General features: G+C 34.7%; 1 protein-coding gene across 4 annotated transcripts; it reads left to right on the forward strand.

Annotated features, from left to right (window-relative positions):
• The first annotated feature begins 314 nt into the window (after positions 1 to 314).
• Positions 315 to 19,504, forward strand: LOC100248961 (probable glycosyltransferase At3g07620). 4 transcript variants are annotated; one of them, XR_784777.3, is made up of 7 exons: positions 346 to 695; positions 954 to 1,274; positions 4,590 to 4,876; positions 7,570 to 7,802; positions 17,311 to 17,468; positions 18,882 to 19,054; positions 19,199 to 19,504. XR_784777.3 is itself a non-coding variant. In XM_002268800.4 (6 exons), the coding sequence occupies exons 1-6, from the start codon at positions 543 to 545 to the stop codon at positions 18,981 to 18,983; spliced, it is 1,254 nt and encodes a 417-aa protein (XP_002268836.1). In that variant the 5' UTR covers positions 315 to 542; the 3' UTR covers positions 18,984 to 19,504. The 4 variants fall into 4 exon arrangements, 2 of the variants coding, with proteins under 2 accessions (XP_002268836.1, XP_019073064.1); XM_002268800.4 differs by having other exon boundaries at positions 315 to 695; positions 18,882 to 19,504; XR_009465423.1 differs by lacking the exon at positions 954 to 1,274 and having other exon boundaries at positions 344 to 695.
• The last annotated feature ends 2,338 nt before the right edge of the window (positions 19,505 to 21,842 follow it).

Below are 21,842 nucleotides of genomic sequence, written 5' to 3' on the forward strand. Positions count from 1 at the left end.
ACGTGCACACGCATACGTTCACTCTCTCCCACAAATAGTTAGAGCTACTTTTGTTTGACTTAAGTTTCGAAGGGTTGTGTCTGGACCACCCGTCCAAACATCCTTTTGTGTTATGAAAAGAAATAGTTTTTATATTTATAGTTCCATTTATGACCTACGGTGAGAAAATTGGTTAATAAAACAACTAATTGGGATTCTTGGGCATTTTAAAAAGTAACCTAAAATTTTTTTCATCAATTTTTTTCAAAATCCCATCATGATACAAATGGCATGTGTGTAATTATGGGCATTTAAGCGGGGCGATGTGTCTGAAAACATGAAATAACGGTGGGCCGCCACGACAGGTGTTCGCACCCTGCTGAAGCGTGCCTGCACTCCACCTTCAGCTTTGTTCGCTTCTCATCTCCTCTCCACTCTCCACCTCTCCCACTGCCAGTCCGCCACCCTCCACTCTTCCGGAGAAAATTTTCTCCCCACTTTCCTCTTCGTCCATTTTCTCGGGAAAATTTACTGCGTTTTGTGAGAAAGCATCTCCCTCCTTTATGGCGCCGATAAAGTTCTCGCACGTTCCCCATTTCTGCTCTCTCCAACGCTCCCTCCTCGCGCTCGCTCTTCTAACCCTACTCGCCTTCACCTGCGTCTCCTTTACTTTCCTCCGCTCTTCTTCCACCGATCTCTCCCCGAATCCTCCTAAGGTACTTATTTTTCCATTTCGTTTTCGCTTTTGCTCTGTTTGTGTTGGCGAGAAAATGTAGGAAAATCAAAGAATTAAAGCCTGAGAATTTTTTGGTATTCAAGGTACGGAGAAATGAATTCAACTTAGTCGGGTAGTTATGTTAGCCCATGTTCTCACAGTCGTTACTAACGAGAAATTATTTTCCTACGTTTTCTTAGCAACCAAATAGACCCTCTTTGATCTTTTTTCGGAATTCGGTTTTCTCACATTTTCAAAGGTTGCTGTAATTGGAGATTTGGTCGAATCCTCTGAAATTTATCAATCACCGGGGAAAAACGTGGACGAATTCTCTGAAATTTATCACTTGCCGGACCTTTTTCGGCTGAATTATGCTGAAATGGAGATGAAATTTAAGGTTTTCGTATATCCAGATGGAGATCCAAATACGTACTACCAAACACCGAGGAAACTTACGGGGAAGTATGCTAGTGAAGGATATTTCTTTCAGAATATTAGGCAAAGTCAGTTCCGAACTGATGATCCGGATCAGGCTCATTTGTTTTTTATTCCTATTTCTTGCCATAAAATGCGAGGCAAGGTATGAATTAATTGTTTATGGTTTCAATTCTTTTTGTCACAAAATTTGGTGATGACTTTATTTTTAAAGAAATATTTTAATGCGTGATGTTTTAGAACTTCTTAGCTGTGGAAAGATTGATGTATTTTGTTCAATAGTAAGTTCACTTATTTATAATAGTTGTGTGGATCTTCTGCATTATGATAGTCTTTGGAAATTTGAATGAAGGGCTGCAAAAAAAAAAAAGGAAAAAAAAAAAGAGATTTAAAATGTAACTAGTTCTTTTAGCTAAATGATTAATTATAGACCCTACAAAATACCAATATGTTGGTTTATAAGTATATGCTTTTTTAAGGTAAATGGCAGCATTTATGCACCTTCCATGTCAGTGCCTTCAAAGTGATTCAGTAAGACATTGTTTGGATGGTTTGTTTTAATGTTACTTTACTAACAGTATTAGAAAGTATTTTGAGAATGCACATAGGCGTATGGAGGTTGTGGGTTTTGCAGCCCATATGAAAGAGAGAACATGGGTTGGATATTATCTAGTGGAATTCTATATTTTTATAAGGATGCAAGGAAACATAACTGTGTAGCATATATTGTGGCTTTGTGGTGTCAATCTCTTAGTGCATTTGGGATTTAGGTGGAGCAAATTAATAAGGAGAATAATAATTCCTGGGCCCAAGTGGTCTATGGATAAAGAGACTCCTTCCCAATTCAGATACCCTGTTGAACACCTATCAATGTTTAACTATAGTCATATAGTTGAAGTGTAATGACTTGCATCCAATTGTATAGATATTGTCCGTTTTGGATCCAAACAAGCCCTCATGACTTTAAAACGCGTTGACAGGGTTAAGAGGAACCTCTACATATATAGCGTCAGAAACTTTCTCCTCTATATAAGTATGAGTTCTTGTTAACTATGTAGATGCGTTTTAAAACCATGGGGGTCACTTTGGCCCAAAGCACACAATATATACATGGTTGGGTGCGAGTCATTACAAAATGTATCAGAACTGATCATTGATCCTGATGTAGGGGTTTGTTTGGCGCCTTAAAGGGTGTTTGTCTATTTGGTCCCACAATCCCATGAGACACAACGAAGACGTTGTGTCTGCATTGGGGATGGGGGGTGTCTATGATGTCTCACATCGGATAGGGGAGAAAGTTTTTGGCTCTTCTTAACTATATAGTCGTGTTTTAAAGTCATGCGGGTATCTTTGGGCCCAAAATGCACAATATCTAGACGGTGGAGTGTGAGTTGTTACAAATAGTATCAGAGTTGATTCCTGACCCCGATGTGGGGGTTTGTTTGGTCCCGTAAGGGGTATTTGTTTGTTTGACCCCACAATTTTATGAGACACAATGAAGACATTGTGTCTGCATGGGGATGTTTGTGATGTCTCACATTAAATAGAGGAGAAAGTTCTTGACACTATATAAGTATGGACTCCTCTTAACCATGTAGTTGCGTTTTAAAGCTGTGAGGGTCCCTTTGGGCCCAAAGCGCACAATATCTACACGGTTGGGTGCGGGTTGTTACAAATGGTATTAGAGCCTATCCTCAACCTTAGTGTGGGGGTTTATTTGGCCCTGTAATCCTGTGGGACACAACGAGGATGTTGTGTTTGCATGAGGTGTGTTTGTGATGTCTCACTTCGGATAGGGGAGAAAGCTTCTGACGCTATATAAGTATGAACTCCTTTTAATCATATAAATGCGTTTTAAAGCCGTGAGGGCCCTTTTGGGCCCAAAGCGCACAATATCTACATGGTTGGGTGCGGGTAATTATAAATGGTATTAGAGCCGATCCCCAACCTTAGTGTGGGGGTTTGTTTGACCCTGTAATCTTGTGGGACACGAGAGGATGTTGTGTCTGTATTGGGGGTGTTTGTGATGTCCCACTTCGGATAGGGGAGAAAGTTCTTGATGCTATATAAGTATGGACTTCTCTTAACCATGTAGATGTGTTTTTAAGCTGTGAGGGCCCCTTTGGGCCCAAAGTGCACAATATCTACACGATTGGGTGTGAGTCATTACATGAAGACTCCACTTTTGTCCAATAAAGGTAACATGAGAACTTTTAGAGAAACATGCTTTAATCCTTCAAATTGCTTATCAAGGAAGTACTTCTGAAATTCTTAGTGAATATGGCTCATAAAGAAAGCTTGGAAACCAACATTTTGCTCAATGTTTTTTAAGACCATTTTGTAAATGATAAAGAACTATTAGTTGCATTCTCAAGAGCAACATGAGTATCCTAAAAGATGAAATTATTTCAACTGAGTTTACTTTGATCTTACCCATGTACATAATTCAAATTTGAATTGCTATGTTCTTGTAAACAAAGTTCCATTGTGTCTTAAAGCCATGTTGGAACTAAATTATTCCTTAGGTTTTTCTTAGACATTCCACCTTGCAACAATGTCATTACTTTCATACATTTTCATTAACTAAGAAATTCATATCATCTTGAATGTGGGATCATGAGAGCATGCACCCATGAATATTTAGAGAGATATAGGTACTGACTAAAGTTTTCCTTTCTTGTAAGATTGTTCTAGTTGAAAGTTTAAACTACGTTTTCTTTCTCCCACCCTCATTTTTCATTGCATTAATTATCCTTTTATACATGTCATTGATGATGTCAATATTGTTAATGTTGCTGTTACTATATTTTTGCTTACGGATGCTTTCTTTCTCAAAATGCACTACATTACTCCCTTAAAAATTAATATTATGTTCTTTATTTTTCTTGGTTCATGAAAACAACAGTCTCCCACTGCAAAATTCTTTCTTCTTGGAACATAAATGCCTCTTCCTTTTCCCTTCCACGAGTGTATGATATATAAATGCTAATATTTGTGCTTTTTGCATGTGTATAATCATGTACATGCATACTGTCGCATGCATGTGGGCCATGGCTTATCAGAATTCTATTGCCCTTGAAGCAATCTGTACTATGGAAACCTTAATCTAATTCTGAATTAAAGTGCTGACTTTCTGAAATGTATTGCATCATTTTAACTACAAACTTTCTTTAATATATGTTAAAGTTATTGGGCGATTTACTGGTTGATATATATACATACATAAACGTTTATTTGGAGTGAATTTGTGATTTGAGGGAATGGAGGCAAAAATTTGATGCCTTTTGAATAAGTTGCCTTCAATTTGTTTGCTTTTTTGAAAACAAGGGAGCATGGACCATATATATGGAAATTCTAGCATACATAACTTAAAGTTTCTGGTTTCAAGTTGATGAATTTTCCCTCTTTAGTGGTGTTCTTCTTATCTCTTTCTAATCTGTGTGATGCAACTGTTTTACAGGGTACATCATATGAAAATATGACTATTATTGTTCAGAATTATGTGCAGAGCTTGATGTCCAAGTACCCTTATTGGAATAGGACCCTGGGCGCTGATCACTTTTTTTTGACTTGCCATGATGTTGGCGTGAGGGCAACTGAAGGAGTTCCACTACTTGTAAAAAACTCAATTCGAGTTGTGTGTTCACCAAGTTATGATGTTGGATTTATTCCGCACAAGGATGTTGCCCTCCCTCAAGTCTTGCAGCCATTTGCTCTCCCAACTGGAGGAAGGGACATAAAGAACAGGTTACCAACTCTGCATTTCATCTAAGTTTTTTGAATTCATGGAATTCTTGATTCAGGAATTTTTCATTGACCACAGAAGACCTTATGAATTACTTTGTGAAGTTCATCTTATTTGCTCCTTGTCTAATAAACTCTACCAGTGAATTCCAAGTTCCAACTTGGAGCACCTACTATCTCTTTATTTGATAATGCTTCTTCTATGTTACTCATTGTTGAGGTTTCCCTGTTATTAATCAATGGCAACTTATTATGTTATTCCTAGTTATTAGAATTGGACTGGCAGTCTATCCAATTTGATGGCGATGTCTGCTGAATTAGTTTTGCATGGTTCACTGAGTTGACTAAACCTGGTAGCAAAGTAGCAGAATGTTAAAAGCTTCAAAAAATTTAAAAATAAGGTTTTTTTTTTTTTTTTAACAGAAATAAAAATGAATTAAATGTGACAAGAAGTACATGAGAAGGATTGGATCTCCCCAAAAATACAAAAAAGTGATCAAAAAGTATATGATTGAACCCTCCACTATACTAAGGAGACCTCTACGTTGGAATGCTACCACATGGGAATATACAAATAAAGAATCTCATCACTCCATAAGGTTCATCTCATATCCTTTGAATAGACACCTAATCAATGTCCCTCCCCTTGCTATCCATGCCATTTTGTTCTACACAGGGAGTTCCAATCAAGCTAAACAAACTTGATACAAATGACTTTAAAAGCAGTGGTATAAGATGCCCAAAAAGAGGAATAGAAATGAATCAGGTTCCAGAGAGTTTCTGAAGTCCTCCATTTTTCCTCAAAAATAAGTTTGAAACTAGCTTTTTAACTTAATTTCTTAAGTTATACAAATCAGTCTATGGTTCAATTCTTCCATTGTCACTCTCCAATTGGCTTTTGGAATATTGTACAAATTCTGGGTTTGATGGTGTGAATTGGACTGGTTGAGTGGTTGGTTCAACAGAATTGCCAGGATGATCTAGATCTGAAAACACTGTATATTATAACAGAAGGGTTCTGGAAGAAATTAAAGTTTGAAGCCCGTGTTGGTTTCTCTAAGTGGAGCAGAACTTAATTGTCCCCATCCCCATCCCTTGGGCTTGTTTGTGCAATATACTTCCAGTTTGATGATTTGATCCAGACTGGTTGACCAGTCAATTCACTGGTCCAATCTGAGCCAAATACACCGTATGTTGGTTCTAGGAAATGTTGTGTCAGAAAGTGAAGTCTTTTGGTACTTTCCTCTGCTTTTACCTATCTAATATTTTCAAGAAATTCAAATGTTAATTTATATAAAAAAAAGAAAAAGGAAATCCAAATGTTAATTGGGGGTATCCACCTGCGTGGAGTTTTTTAATTGCTGCTTCAAATCATGGAAATGGAAACATTGATATTGTGAAAATGGGATTATTGTAACTAATGGCACGTTGGTGGTTACAAATGAAATAAGCAATATGTCTAGTTGTACTTGGATTCGGTTATGTGGATACATCTTTTTTCGGAATTTTAATTTTCAAGTGGGGGATAGAATAATGACTGAGTGGGAAGTTGGAGCTTTGATGGAACATAAGCACATACATATAACCAACACAAACACACACACACACACACACACACACACACATATATATATATATATATATATGCCTAGTTGGAATGCAAAACTGAAAATCATGGCTAAAAATTCAAAAATAAAATAAGTTTACTTTTGCAGGTTCAATGATGAATGTACGCGTTAAGCTCATATTATATTAAATCAAAATTTTCAAAACTCCAGTGTTCAATATTTTTATATGGCATAACTCGTGATAAATGCCCATGTTCAACTCTTTAAATCCTACTATATTTCATGAAATTGGTTATCTGTTGCTCTATACTTAATTCTTCCAATATACATGTTTCATATATGCCTGCTTACCAAAATATTTCACAAATGCATCATACTTTCTTGATTTATTTTCCATGATGTAAAAAATGTTATGATGTGCAATATGATATTATGATATGGAACAATAAAAGAAAACAACACATGATACACAGCATGATTTATGAGAACTATGGTTGTGAATGCAACAAGGAAGTATATCTTTCTTTGGCCCCAAACACATTCTTTTTTCTGATATAATTTCAGCTAGGATGCATTGTGACATTTACAACCAGCAGGCCTCACCATGCCGGATATTTCCAGCTATAATACAAAGTAGCTGTTGGTTTTGTTTCTATTTTTGTTATTTTTATTTTTCATTTTAATTCTTCACCTAGGACCTCTTGTCTCACTTTCATGGATTCTGGAAAATCATAGGACATCATCATATTACCATTACAAAAGAAACTTTCCTGTTAAGTTTGTTCTTGTAGATATTAACATTTTAAGCTGAATGGGTTTTTTTCTAATGATACAAGCAGCTTTTGTCTGTTTGGAGAACAAAGTCCTTTTGCAGCATTCATTTGCCAAAGTCTTACAAGCCATTGAAATAGTCCTTTCTTCTTAATTGTCTTTTTAGTGGAATTTGTTCTCCCTGTTAGCCCTAGTGTTCTTTGGTTGTTGCTTTGTAGGCCTATCTAGCACAGCTGACTTTTATTGTTAAACCTGCTGTTTGCTATAGTTTTTTCTTAATTTAATAAATGCTTGCAAATTGAGTTACACTGCTACCTCCATGGATTGATCATTGATATTAACCAGTGTATTCTGCAGGACTACACTTGGCTTTTGGGCAGGCCATCGCAATTCAAAAATAAGAGTTATACTAGCACGTATTTGGGAGAATGACACAGAGCTTGATATAAAAAACAACCGAATAAACAGAGCTACTGGGCATCTGGTATATCAAAATAAATTCTATAGGACTAAGTTCTGTATATGCCCTGGTGGATCACAAGTCAATAGCGCTCGTATAGCCGACTCAATCCATTATGGATGTGTTCCTGGTAAGGAATTTTATCCATTCTGTTTATATTCAATGGTTTTATATAAGTTGTTCTGTTGTTTTCCTTTATTACCATCTCATGTCATGTTTGTCCTGCCATTGCCTAAGCATGTCCAACAAATGGATTAAAATTTTTTGCTACTATCAAACTCAATAAAGGATGTCAGATATTTTGCACATGGCGGATGTCAATATCACATATCATAATTCAGCTTATGTATATGTGTGTGTGTATTCTGTAAACTATTATAATTCAGCTTATATCTCTGCCAACTAAAGTCCTATTCCCACTTGGGATACACGGCATCCTTTTTTACTTTTTTTCTGTCTCTATTGCTTGCGAAGTCTTTGCTTCTAGTGGTTGCATATTATTGTGAAGGCAAGTCCTAATAAAAGATAAGAAGGAAAATTTATTAGGATTCAGTGGCTGCAAAGATTGAGAGATTGCAAAGGGATTTTTTATGGTCAGGGGTTGGGGAAGGAAAAAGAGATCATCTTGTGAGCTGGGATGTAGTGTGTAAACCGAAGGCAATAGGGGGTTTGGGTTTTGGGAAGATAGTTCTAAGGAATGTCGCACTCTTAGGGAAATGGTTGTGGAGATACCCTAGGGAGGGTTCAGCTTTATGGCATGAGGTTATTTCAAGCATTTACGAATCACACTCTAATGGATAGGATGCCAACACAATAGTAAGATGGTCACATTGTTGTCCTTGGAAGGCTATTACACAAGTCTTTCAAGAGTTTTCCAAGTTTACTCGGTTTGCGGTAGGAAATGGGGATAGACTTCGGTTCTGGGAAGACTTGTGGTGGGGGGATCAATCTTTGTGTTCCCAATATCCAAGACTATTTAGAGTAGTCACGGATAAAAATATTCTCATTTCTTCAATTCTCGGATCTACTCGTCCCTTCTCTTGGAACTTTAACTTTCGTCGCAACCTATTCGATCCTGAGATAGAAGATTTAGAAGGTCTCATGCGATCACTTGAGTGTTTGCAATTGACATTTTCGGTTCCAGATGCGAGATCCTGGTCTTTATCTTCTTCAGGGCTTTTTACAGTCAAGTCTTTCTTTCTTGCCTTATCTCATTGCCCTGATTCTCCTTCAGTTTTCCCTACCAAGTTCGTTTGGAATTCTTAGGTCCCTTTCAAGGTTAAGTCCTTTGTCTGGTTGGTGGCACATAAGAAGGTAAATACTAATGACTTGCTACAATTGAGAAGACCTCACAAAGTCCTTAGTCCGGATATTTGTAAGTTGTGCATGAGGCATGGAGAATCAGCAGATCATCTTTTCCTACATTGTTCGTTGACATTGGGGTTATGGCACAGATTATTTCAGTTAGCCAAGATGGATTGGGTTCCCCTGAGGAGCATTTCCGACATGCTATCCATCACTTTCAGTGGCTTTGGTTTATCGAGGAGAGGGATAGTTTTATGGCAAGCTGCGTGCATAGGGTTAATTTGGGTTGTGTGGCGGGAGAGAAATGGGAGGATTTTTTAGGATAAAGCAAGGAATCCAGAGAGTCTTTGGGATTCTATTTTTTTCCTTGCTTCTCTTTGGGCTTTTTGTTCCAAGGTTTTCAAGGGAATCCCCCTTATTGTGTTACAACTTGATTGGTTAGCGGCGTGTAGTTCCGATGGGTTGGTTTAGCCTAGAGTAGTTGTTCGTTATTACAGTGTAATTTCTGATTTTTGGTTTCTTGTAGACTAGGTTTCTTTGGTGGGAGGATTCCTCATCCATCTCTTGTACTTCGTTTTTCTATTAATATATTACTTTGTCGTTTCCTATATAAAAAAAAAAAATTATTAGGATTCATGCTAATAATGGTCTAACAAATTTTGCTACTGGCTCTTTAGGCTATTCCAACAATCCTTTTTGTAAGTGTGCAACCTAACTATAATAAAAGATGATACCAAACATGAAAAACTGGTGCAATTATGTAGAATGGGTTCAGATACAGGATTACAGACATAATATGAATTTGGACATGCTAAAGCAACAAACCTGAAAAGTGGGATCAGAATACATTTGGCATACAATGATAAAAAAAGTTTTATATCCTATTATTATTGGGGGTGCAACTTGGGCCAGTTTGGTTTGGTTGACAGTTAACCCAAGCTTAACCTGTACATAAAACTCATTTGCCCAAAGCCTAACCCCACCTGAGGTTTAACTCGGATTAAAATCAAGTTAGGCTCAGGTTAGTAAATATATGTTTGGGTTGGTGAGGGTTAATAAACATTATAGAAGCTAAAGATCCATTTCCCTAAGTATTTTACCAATCAACCTATATTTAATAAATTAAAAAACTATTAGAAACATTCATTTAACTAGAATTCCAAAACCTTTACAAATCAATGTGTCCATATGTAAATTTATAACATTCATTTACTTAATCAATCCAATAACAACAACCCTATGCTACATTGATAAAATGAATCAAAAGGTTTAAAATAAAATAATAATAATAACAAACAAAATAAAAGGCTATCACATAAGATTAAATGACATTTTCAAGCAATTGCCAAGTCAACAATCAAATTAAGAGTAGAAGTTATATTTTCCATATTTTAGGATGGAATTTTAATTCATAATTAATTATTCAAATAAATAATCACAACTAGAAGATGTTTCTCAAATTAATTTAAAGTCATAACCAATTTTTCACATAATAGCAAAAGTACATCTAAAAGTAAAACTAATATAAATTAATTGCTCGTGGCACCAAAATAACCAAAATCTTTACCAGTTCATTAGTCCTTTTTGGTTGGAAAAACCAATTTATTCCTTGATTAAAAAATAGTACACATATATATAATAGTGTCTAAGAGTCTAACACCCAATCTACAGCTGTCTTAATCACTAATTTACAGCCATCATAGTTAATAGCTGATTGTTATAATTGTCTTAATTGTACATTAATTGACTGATTCTACAAGCTAATATTAGCAGCTAATATACACTAAATATAGCTCATTTAGAGCTAATCAAGCCCTAAGATTAGGAGATTCTGTATATAAATTTATAATCTGGTTCAGGCTTGGCTTGGGTGCTCCCCCTAACTTTAGCTTGACCTAAATTTGATTTGGGTTGACATTTTTCCCCAAACACAAGCCCAAATTGCAAATTAAGTTGCCTAAGCCCTTAAAAAACCAGGTTAGGTTCAGTTTGGGTTGGGTTGGGTTGGAAAAACCAATTCATTCCTTGATTAAAAAATAGTAGACATATATATAATATTGTCTAAGAGTCTAACACCCAATCTATAGCTGTCATAATCATTAATTTACAGCCATTGTAGTTAATAGCTGATTGTTATAATTGAGCGGCTAATATACACTAAATATAGCTCGTTTAGAGCTAATCAAGCCCTAAGATTAGGAGATTCTGTATATAAATATATAATCTGGATCAGGCTAGGCTTGGGTGCTTGTGGCCCCTAACTCTAGCTCGACCTAAATTTGATTTGGGTTGACATTTTTTTCCCCAAACACAAGCCCAAATTGCAAATTAAGTTGCCTAAGCCCTTAACAAACCAGGTTAGGTTCAGTTTGGGTTGGGTTGGGTTGAACTTACCTAAGTTGCAACTGCGGTTATTATTTGACTATATGAGTTATGACAAACATTAATTTTGTTGATTAGTTTATTAACTTATGATGGGTAGTAATCTTGGAATTATTAAGAAATCAAATTTGATTGATGAATTGAAACCTTTGTTTGCCCATTTTTTAACATAAAACAGTCCACATTTATTTTCTCCAGACTTTGCCTGCTTTCTTTCACTAGAGAAAATTGTTCTTTTGAACTCCAAGGCATCCTAAATATATTGGGCTCCTAAATGTAAATAGAAAGTAAATCATTTTTTTTTTCAGAAATTACTTTTGATTTAGAATATGTGCATAATAGACATCTGTCCATTAATTATTAGTGTCTTAACAATTAGGATATGAAAATATATCCTGGATGCATCCATACCACCTAGGTTGCTTATGGAACTAGGAAATTAGTTCTATCCGCATGTTATCGTATTCACAAGGAAATTTGTCTATACTAAGCCTAAGCAACTTGATGGAAGCCTATATCTATTTGAAGGCTTTCTGTTTTCTTTGAATTAGGTGTTATTAACTAGGAAGTCAAAGAGTCAATCTAGGTTATGTGAAAACATTAAATCACTCTAGGACGTATAAGGAATGTTACAGAAGGTCTAGAAAACATAACTAGGTAGTTGAAAGCTGAGATTATGAAGGTTTCAAAGGGAGAAGGTAATCAGTCTTTTTTTGGCATTCTAAAAAAATAATAATAAAAAAATAAATAAAAAAAAAAAAGAAAAGGAAAAGGAATTTTTCCAGATCTCTCTTGACAAGAAAGACTGTTTCAAGTATTAGAAGATTAGGTTTGAGGAGTCAACCTTGTGGCATCTTTCAATCCCTCTACTTGCATATTGCACGAGAGCTCAGCAATCTGCCACCAACTTGTTACAACACTTGGTTTACATCAGATTGGTATCAAAGCAGGTTTCTTCCTTGTGATTCTGAGTTCATGAAAAGGTCTTAATATTTGGAAGCTATGGCTTCAAGGAATGCACATGGAAATTGTCACAATAGAGATGTTTTAAGAGCTGTAGGAGCAGATCCAACAACTGCCTGCTGCATTTGAATAAGTAATTGGTAATTGTGGCAATGATCATAGTTGTGAATCGAATCATCCAAGGGAAGAGGAAGAGGTGTGTCATCAATTATTTGAAGAGCAAGTGGCAACTCTTTTGATGACAGAGCAAACAATGTAAGGATACTGATGTAGCAAAACATGAGACCTCAATGGTGGGAAGAATGCATTGTACAGGCTCTACAAAATTTAAAGGAGTACAGTGTGCAAGTTCAAATTTCAGAATTTGATGGTTGGATGGAATTAGAAGAGTTTGTGGACTGGCTTGACAACATTGAAAGTTATTTTGATTGGAAAGAAGTGCCAGAGGAGAGGAAAGTTAAGCTTTTTGAAGCCAAGTTGAGAGGAACAGCTACTTTTTGGTGGAAACATTATCAACATGATAGAGAAATGAGGGGTAAGGGAAAAATCAGAAATTGGAGCAAGATGAAAGATAAACTGAAAGCACAATTTTTGCCTCAAGACTATGAGCAAACATTGTATCAAAGGGTGCAGAATTTGTGGCAGTGTGACAAGACTGTGGAGGAGTATACATAAGTTCCATTAGTTGACATTGAGAAGCAACTTGGTTAAAACTGAAACTCAAAAAGTCAGTTGTTATATCAACAGTCTCAGATTAGCCATGCAAGAGCAAGTGAGCCTCCAACATCCATGTAAGGTTAGTGATGTCTACCAACTTGCTCTCAAAGTTGAAGCCAAATTTAATTGAGATTCTTCCTAGAAATCTGGACCTAAACGTAGTAGTGCAACAATTAGTAAAACAAATAATGTTACTTGAGGAGGACAAAGAACAGTCCCTGTAAGACCAGGTGGAAAAACAGTTCAAACACTCCATGCTCAAGGAAAAAATTTGATTAAGTGCTACAGGTGTGCAGTGTTTGGGCATCGATCTAATGAATATCGAAAGAAAAAACTAAATGTTCAAGTTAATTTTGCAGAAGATGAAGAGAAAGATTGTAAAGAAATCTTTGTAATTGAAGAGGAGGGAAAGCAACCTGGGAAAAGTAAAGCCACTGATGATAAAGAAAAGGGGATTGAAGGTGACATGGTAGGTGATGTGATAGTCATTTGTTCTCACACCACCTGTTTAAGAAAAGGATGATTGGCTTCACAAGAATATCTTTAGAACATGTTGCACCTTAGGAGGTAAACTTTGTAATTTGATTATTGATAGTGGGAGTAGCAAGAACCTGGTTTCTCAAGAGATGTAGACAAACTAAAGCTGAAAATGTTGAAGTATCCACAAACATATTGCATTCTTTGGTTCATCAAAGGAAATGAAGTACTCATGTCATCAAAGTGCCTTGTGAACTTTTTGAAATGGATTAAAGAGTTTGTGTGGTGTGACATGGTACCAACGGATGCATGCCACTTTCTTCTAGGTCGTCCATGGCAATTTGATAGGAAAACAATCCACCATGGTGACAAGAATACCTATTCTTTTTACTTGGGAAAGGAGGAGGGTGTTGAAATCAATGAGAGATCAGGTGGTTGTCAAGAAATAAGTTAGTGCTCAACTTTGTTTTCAAATTTAAGTGACTCTGTGGAGGAAAGTAAGGAAGATGGAATTGTTTATTCTCTCGTTGGAAAAGAAGTCATCAGGCCTCAAATGGTACCAAAAAGTGTGTACAGATTGTTAGATTAGTTTATAGATGTAATGCCTACTGAATTGCCAAATGGGTTACCTCCACTAAAGAAAATACAACACCACTTTGATTTTGTGCTAGCAGCCACTCTTCCAAATTTGCCTTGCTATAGAATGAGTCTGAAAGACCATTGGGAGCTTCATAGACAGGTTGTAGAGCTTCTCAAGAAAGGCTTTATTCAGGAGAGTTTAAGTCCATATGTTGTACCATCTCTACTCACACCAAAGAAGGATGGAACTTGGAAAATATGTGTTGTCAGTAGAGCCATAAATAAGATCACTATTAAATATAGATTTCCAATACCAAGTCTGGATGACATGTTGGATAAGTTAGCAGGGTCTTAGATTTTCTCAAAAAATGAACTTGAAAAGTGGCTACCTTCAAATAAGGATTCAGGTAGGCAATGAGTGGAAAACAGTATTCAAGACCAAGGGTGATCTCTATGAATGGTTGGTTATGCCTTTTGGTCTTTCAAATGCCCCAAACACTTCTATGAGCTTTATGAACCAAATGCTTAAACTATGCATTGAAAAGTTTGTTGTCGTTTATTTTGATGACATCCTAATTTATAGCAAAGATACCAAGACTCATGGTTGACACTTGAAGTTTGTGTTACAGCTTCTCAAGGAAAATCAACTTTATGCCAACATAAAGAAGTGTCTTTTATGGTGTGACTGATTGGAGTTTATGGGATTTGTAGTTTCAATAAAGGGTGTAGAAGTTGATTCAACCAAGGTTGAAGCCATTACAAGTTGGCCCACCCCAAAAACCTTAACTAAAATTAGAAGTTTTCATGGTCTGACTACATTTTATAGGAGATTTATTAATAATTTTAGCATTATAATGGCACCACTGACAGAGTGCCTTAAAGGGGGCTAATACAGATGGGAGTTTCAAGCTAAGGAAAGTTTCTGAGAGATCAATAGAAGGATGACACAAGCATAAATTCTAGCTTTACTAGATTTTGGATAAGATATTTGAAATAGATTGTGATGCATCCAAAGTAGGAATCGGGGGTGTCCTAAATCAAGAGTGGAAGCCGATTGCATACTTCAGTGAAAAACTTCAAGGGACTCAGCATAACTATTCAACTTATGATGTTGAATTGTATGCTATTGTTCAAGCTTTGAAGTTTTGGTGTCATTACTTAATTCAAAGGGAGTTCATTTGACATTCAGACCATGAGGCTTTGAAGTGTCTCAACTCTCAACGAAAGCTAAACTGTAGACATGCAAAGTGGGTGGCATGCTTGCAAGAATAAACGTTCTCACTCAGACACAAGGCTGGTTCACTAAACAGAGTGGCTGATGCATTAAGTAGAAGGGTTTATTTATTGCAAACAATGACTAATAGTGTGGTTGGGCTGGAGGTTATCAAGGAGTAGATCATGGAAGACTCATTTTTCCAAGAAGTGCTTGAGAAATATGATGCCAAAGACAGCAAGGTACTTGCTGAATTTGTCTTTAATGATGGTTATTTGTTCAAGGGAGTTAGATTGTTCATACTTGAAGGTTCTTTGAGGGAGCATTGATTGGAGAATTGCATGGTGGTGGTTTAACGGGACATTTTGGCAGAAATAAGACACTGAATTTAGTTTTTGAAAGGTACTTTTGGCCTACATTGCGACAAGATGTGTATAGGCATGTAGATAAATGTCATGTATGCCAAATTTCCAAGGGCCAACAACAAAATACTGGCTTTTATAGCCATCTATGAGTACCTACAATCCCTTGGATAGAAGTTAGTGTGGATTTTATATTAGGGTTGCTTCAAACAGAAAAAGTTGTAGATTTTATTGTTTGTTGTGGTTGATTTTTTTTCTAAAATGGAACATTTTATAGCATGTAAAACAGCCCTTGATGGAACCCATGTTGCAAATCTTTTCTTTCAGGAAGTGGTTTGATTATTCCGAACAATCACATCTGTACAAAACTATAGGTGAGTAGTGCATTTCATCCACAAATAGATGATGAAAGCGTATGTCTTTTGAAGTCTTTCCATTTTCTTTGAATTAGGTGTTATTAACTAGGAAGTCAAAGAGTCGATCTGGGTTGTGTAAAAACTTTAAATCATTCTAGGGAGTATAAAGCATATTATAGAAGTTCTAGAAACATAACTGGGTGGTTGAAAGCTGAGATTATGAAGGTCTCAAAGGGAGAAGGTAATTAGCTTCTTTTTTTTTTTTTTCTTTTTCTTTTTTTTTTCTTTGTGGTGGGGAAAGAAAGAGGGAGGGGGAAAGAATTTTTCTAGATTTCTCAACAAGAAAGGCATCAAACATCTATCACCTGCTTGTTACAACACTTTGTTTGAATCACTACTTTTGTCTGATAGTTGTCAAAAACTTATCATGCATGATATAATTCATATGGCAATGACTCAATAAACTTGTCATGTAAAGCAATGTGTGTTACCAATACCTATCATCTAAAGTGTATCTTGTGGTAATGTACACAATAATGTGGTCTCATACTTTATTGTGGTAGTAATGTGGTATTATGCATACTTGGTTGAATAAATAATATGTATGATATGGTTATAATTGGCTATTTAAGAAAAATCAAATTTGATTTATTTCTTAAAATATTATTGTCTTACTATTTAGAAGGTATTTCAAGATTAGAAACCGATGAGAAAAAGAAAAGTAAAGGAATGGTCCTATGTGGAAATATCTGGCATGAAGCATACTCTCAGTTGAAGACATGCATGGAAAATGGAGTTTATATAGTTTAGTTCCAATTAATATTAGGTTATTCAAACGACATGTCGTTTGATGACATGAAAAATTGATCTAAAGGATGACAAAGAATGCAAAAGAAAGACTTTTAAGTAATTTATTAGTATTTGTCTCATCTTTTTATTTATTTATTTTTATATCTTTTTTGGTGGGGGAAGGAGTTTGAGAGATAACAAATTTTAAAGGCTGCAACTTTGAATGTGGCACATAAATGCAGACATTTGTCAACAGTTCATATGATGTGGTAGTTATCCTTGTATATGATTGCAATTACATTCTTTTCTGTCTCTTTTGGTGGAAGTTGAAGCATACAAAAACATTAAGACTTTTGGCATAATGATATCTATGCGTGAACTATAATTAAAAGTTTAGAAAGTTCATTTTCTGGCATATTTTGTGAAGCCTATGAAAATTCAGATGTTCAATGTTTTCCAATTACTTCTTCTAAGTAGTTTATTCGCTTTTTGCAGTAATCTTGTCTGACTACTATGATTTGCCATTCAATGACATTCTTGACTGGAGGAAATTTTCTGTAATACTCAAGGAGCGTGATGTTTATCGCCTTAAGTACATTCTCAAAGACATACCAGATGCTGAATTCATAGCATTGCATGACAACTTAGTCAAGGTAAAAAAGACTCATCTTCACAACATGACTATATGATAGTGGTAGTGAGATTCTTTTGGGTTTGAAATGATCTGAACTAGTGTACATGTAAGTGCATCATTTTACCTTTCTAATTCTTTTTATTTTAAACAAGAATGACACATGGTTTTCAAAGATAGCTAACAAAACATATGGTTTTCAAAGTATAGAGACAGCTGCTCTATACCTTTTTATTCAGTTGAAGTTCGGTTCCATTATTTGAAAACATGGTTGAAATTTGGCTGGCTATATATATGTATATATTTTCCTAATTTGACCTTTAATATTTCTGGCTTCCAACATTTTCAGATTCAAATTGAACATTCAAATTTGCTATAAATTTGTGACTTTAAAACCATGGCCATGTGCCATAAAAAAAAGTTCATTCCTTAATTTCTGTCATGTTTCCAATGGTAGAAACTGTATATTGCGAAATGTTTAGCTCAGTGACCTAAGCCAAATCCTTTTCTTTTCTTGAGCACAAAGTCAAATCTGCATTTTGTTGTGGATCATCATTTGCTTTTACATACATTTTTTTGGTAATGGCAATGACTTATTTTTACGTTACTTTTGCAATGCTTAGGTTCCATTCTTTTAAATAATCTAAAATATCATTATTGAAGGAATCGTGATTCGATGAGTTCAAGTTCTTTGATTAATCCATAGTTGATTTACCCACTTAAAATTTGGAGAAGCCAACTAAATGGAAGGTCCTTTACTTGAATGTGATGCATTTAGCCTAACCTTACATCTAAGCAATCAACCCCGTTTTATTTGTGATATCGTTTTACTAAAACTCTTTTTATTAATGAGAGTACCAGTTGTGATAAGGCTATCATAATAGAATTACATAATTAGTAATGAGTAAGCATACTTAGGAAAAATCTTCTGTATAAAATTCAGTGAGGTGCTCAACTTAGGACCTCTTACTTTGAGACACTTGCCCAACTTAAGGCCCCATTGCACATTGAAGACAGATTGGCCCAGGTGCAACAAAGGGCCAATTTTGCAGGCAGTCTCACATGTATACCTAGGGAACTGCTGTTAGTACATGGGTCGAGGAAGCAACATAAGGGAAATAACCTTTAGATGGTGTTATCTTTTTCTAGAGGTCGAGTGATGCAATTCTCTCACCTGGAAGAAAATGTGGGTTTTCAGTCATGATACCTGCTATTCAAGGGATTTGTTGATTGATATACAACAGTGGTTTCTCAGCCCCGCCCAAAGAGAAAAGGAGAAATGGTAACCAAATGTTTGGTATGCAAGACAATTGTTTGATATAGCTGGTTTTGATTAGCAAGCAACATTCTCGCTTGTCTGATGATTATTTTTTCCTTTACAACTGCTTATGATTTGATTACCGACTGTTTGAGATGTTTGTGTGGCATGGGACAGGTGCAGAAACACTTCCAGTGGAATACACCTCCAATCAAGTATGATGCATTCCATATGGTGATGTATGAGCTTTGGTTGCGCCACCATGTCATCAAATACTAAATCACAAGAACAACTCCATTTTGTTTTCTCTACACTCCCAACATCCTTGTAACGCCTCACCAACTTCACAGGCAAGAAGTAAATTTTTTCCAGCTGGGTCTGGTTTCTGAATCTTCATATTGAGCAGCATGTACAATTAAATTCATTTAATTTTATTTAAAGTCTAAACCAAACAAGTAGTTGTTCACGTAGTTGAATACATTCATTTTTTTAAGCTCTTCAAGGAGGTACATGGACCACACTTGGTGGAATATAAGCTAAGCCTCTCAATGAAGCTTTCGGAATGTTTTGACGAGGGGAAAGATTGCGAATGTGTCAGAATATTTTCAGAAGGTGGGGTGATGTTAAAAAGCTACACGGTAGTTGTTTTTTCTCTCCCTTTCATGCATTATATTGCTTTTTATGAAGCAAACAGATGGATTGATTTTGTTGTCGTGTATATATTGAAGGCTTAACGTCTTGGCTTCATTATGTATGAAAAGATTTAAAATGCAATCACCAATTGCCTATTATTGCCACTAGTTTTATGTCTTGTATTTTGTGATGCCAAATTAGTTGACTGGTGATGTTTCTCTCCACAAGATTATTTCTCTCAACTTTGAATTTTACTTTTAAGAGAAATTTATTTAGATAAACATGATTTTTATATGTATGATTTTTTGTTTAGAATTGAAAATTTAATATCTTATATATATATATATATATATATATATATATATATATATATTTTAAATTAAAACTTTAAATTTAATAAAAATTAATTACTTGAGTTTTTCATTATATTTAGAGAGAATTGTGTTTTACACCCAATTGGGCTTGAAAATTGGCCCAAGATCCTTATATCTTTCATATTTAAGCCCAAAACCTAATGGAAGTGTGAAAATTAAGTTAAAGGACATTACTTTTTAAAATTTCCTGAAATGCCCTTGGCCGTCAAAAATGAAAAAAAACAATGAGTAGCTCGGTTCTCTCTTTCCCTTTCTCTCTCTTTATTCACTTTACCTTTATCTCACATATTAATTGAGGGATCATGTAAATTAATTCCTAGTTAAGGAAGTGTCAATGTTTCCACCAATTATTTTTCTCTCAAAAAATATTAGAAATCATGGTTAAAAATGATTATTACTATATTTTTTAAGTAAATATTTTTTAAACATCTCATAAAATATTTTTTTTTCAAACTTACAAAATATATAATAAATATTTTTTAAACACCTTAAAAAATGGCATTTTTTTTTTATCTAATATATATATAAGTTATTTTTTATATAAATATCTTTAATGTTATTGGCAATTATTTGAATATTTTCTCTATTTTATGGATGATACATAGATATTGTCTTAATATATTCTTTTGTAACATGGTCATCTTTTAACTAATGGTGATAATTAATTTTTAATTGAATAATGTATTATAATTTAATAATTTGAAAAATATTAAAATACCTTTTTAAATATGGAATATATTTGAACTTGACATGATTTAAATTATTAAAACACGATGTCATCAAGTCAAGCAAATGTATCATAATTTTTTTTTCCTCATACATGATTTCACAAAAAAAGGTAGTACCTAAATATTGTGGTTAATTTTCCTTTATATGGGATGTAAATGTACTAAAAAAATTGTTCAAACTACTCAAACGAAATATGCAATTACAAATTTTGGATGATGAAATTTAAAAATTCAAATTGTAACAATTTTTAGGTGAAGGAATGTGTGGGGGAAAAGTGTCTAATCCTTAGGTGACAAGAAAAACAAAATGGTTCAAAATTGATTGAAATCTTGCATATAAGGTAGTCTTGTACACCCCTTGTATAGTTAGTATTTTTGTCTTATACAGTTAGTACATTTGCTTTGTATAATGAGTATAACACCCTTGTACAATAGTGCAAATTTCATATACAATTCGTAGGTAACAAAAAAAAAATAAAGAAGTGATTCAAAATCGATTAAAATCTTTCACAAATGGTAACCTTGTACACCCTTGTACACTTAGTACATTTCTCTCGTACAGTTAGTGTAACACCATTGTACAATGATGCAATATATCTCTCTTAAGTTATGTTTCCACGTGGGTATGTTAACTATATTTCTAATGGTTTGGTTGAGAAAATGGTGGGTGAATTAGGGCTAATTTTTTTCCCCAAACATTATTACTAGGGAAAGTATCGGAATTTCCATGTGGGAGTTAAATAAAGTGCATGACATGGGTATGTAATCTGTGGGTGACAAGGAAAATGAAGAAGTGATTCCGAATTGATTAAAATCTTTCACAAATGGTAGTCTTGTACACCCTTGTACACTTGGTATATTTCCCTTGTACAGTTAATGTAATACCATTGTACAATAACGCAATATATCCCTCCTAAGTAATGTGTTCACGTACGTGTGTTAACCATATTTCTAATGGTTTAGTTGAAAAAATGGTGGATGAACTAGGGTTAAATTTTTTTCCTCAAACATCATTACTGGGGAAAGTATCAGAATTTCTATATGAGAGTTCAATAAAATGCATGATATGAGTATGCAATTCATGAGTGACAAGAAAGATAAATGAGTGGTTTAGAATCGATTAAAATCTTTTACAAATGGTAATCTTTTACACCCCTTGTACATTTAGTGCATTTCCCTTGTACAATTAGTGAATACTTTTATACAATGATACAAATTAAATATGATTTCAGTGGTTTGATTAAGAAAAAAAAACGAAAAACTTAAATCCAATTTTTTTTGTGAACATATTATATTTTTGTGAAAAAAATATACAATTGATCAATTCATTTATTTAATTGTGAATATATTATATTTTTTATTTTATTATTAAAATAACTAATAGAAAAAAAAAAGAATAATCA

Source organism: Vitis vinifera, chromosome 3, assembly GCF_030704535.1.
Source record: "Vitis vinifera cultivar Pinot Noir 40024 chromosome 3, ASM3070453v1".
Lineage (NCBI taxonomy): Eukaryota > Viridiplantae > Streptophyta > Magnoliopsida > Vitales > Vitaceae > Vitis > Vitis vinifera.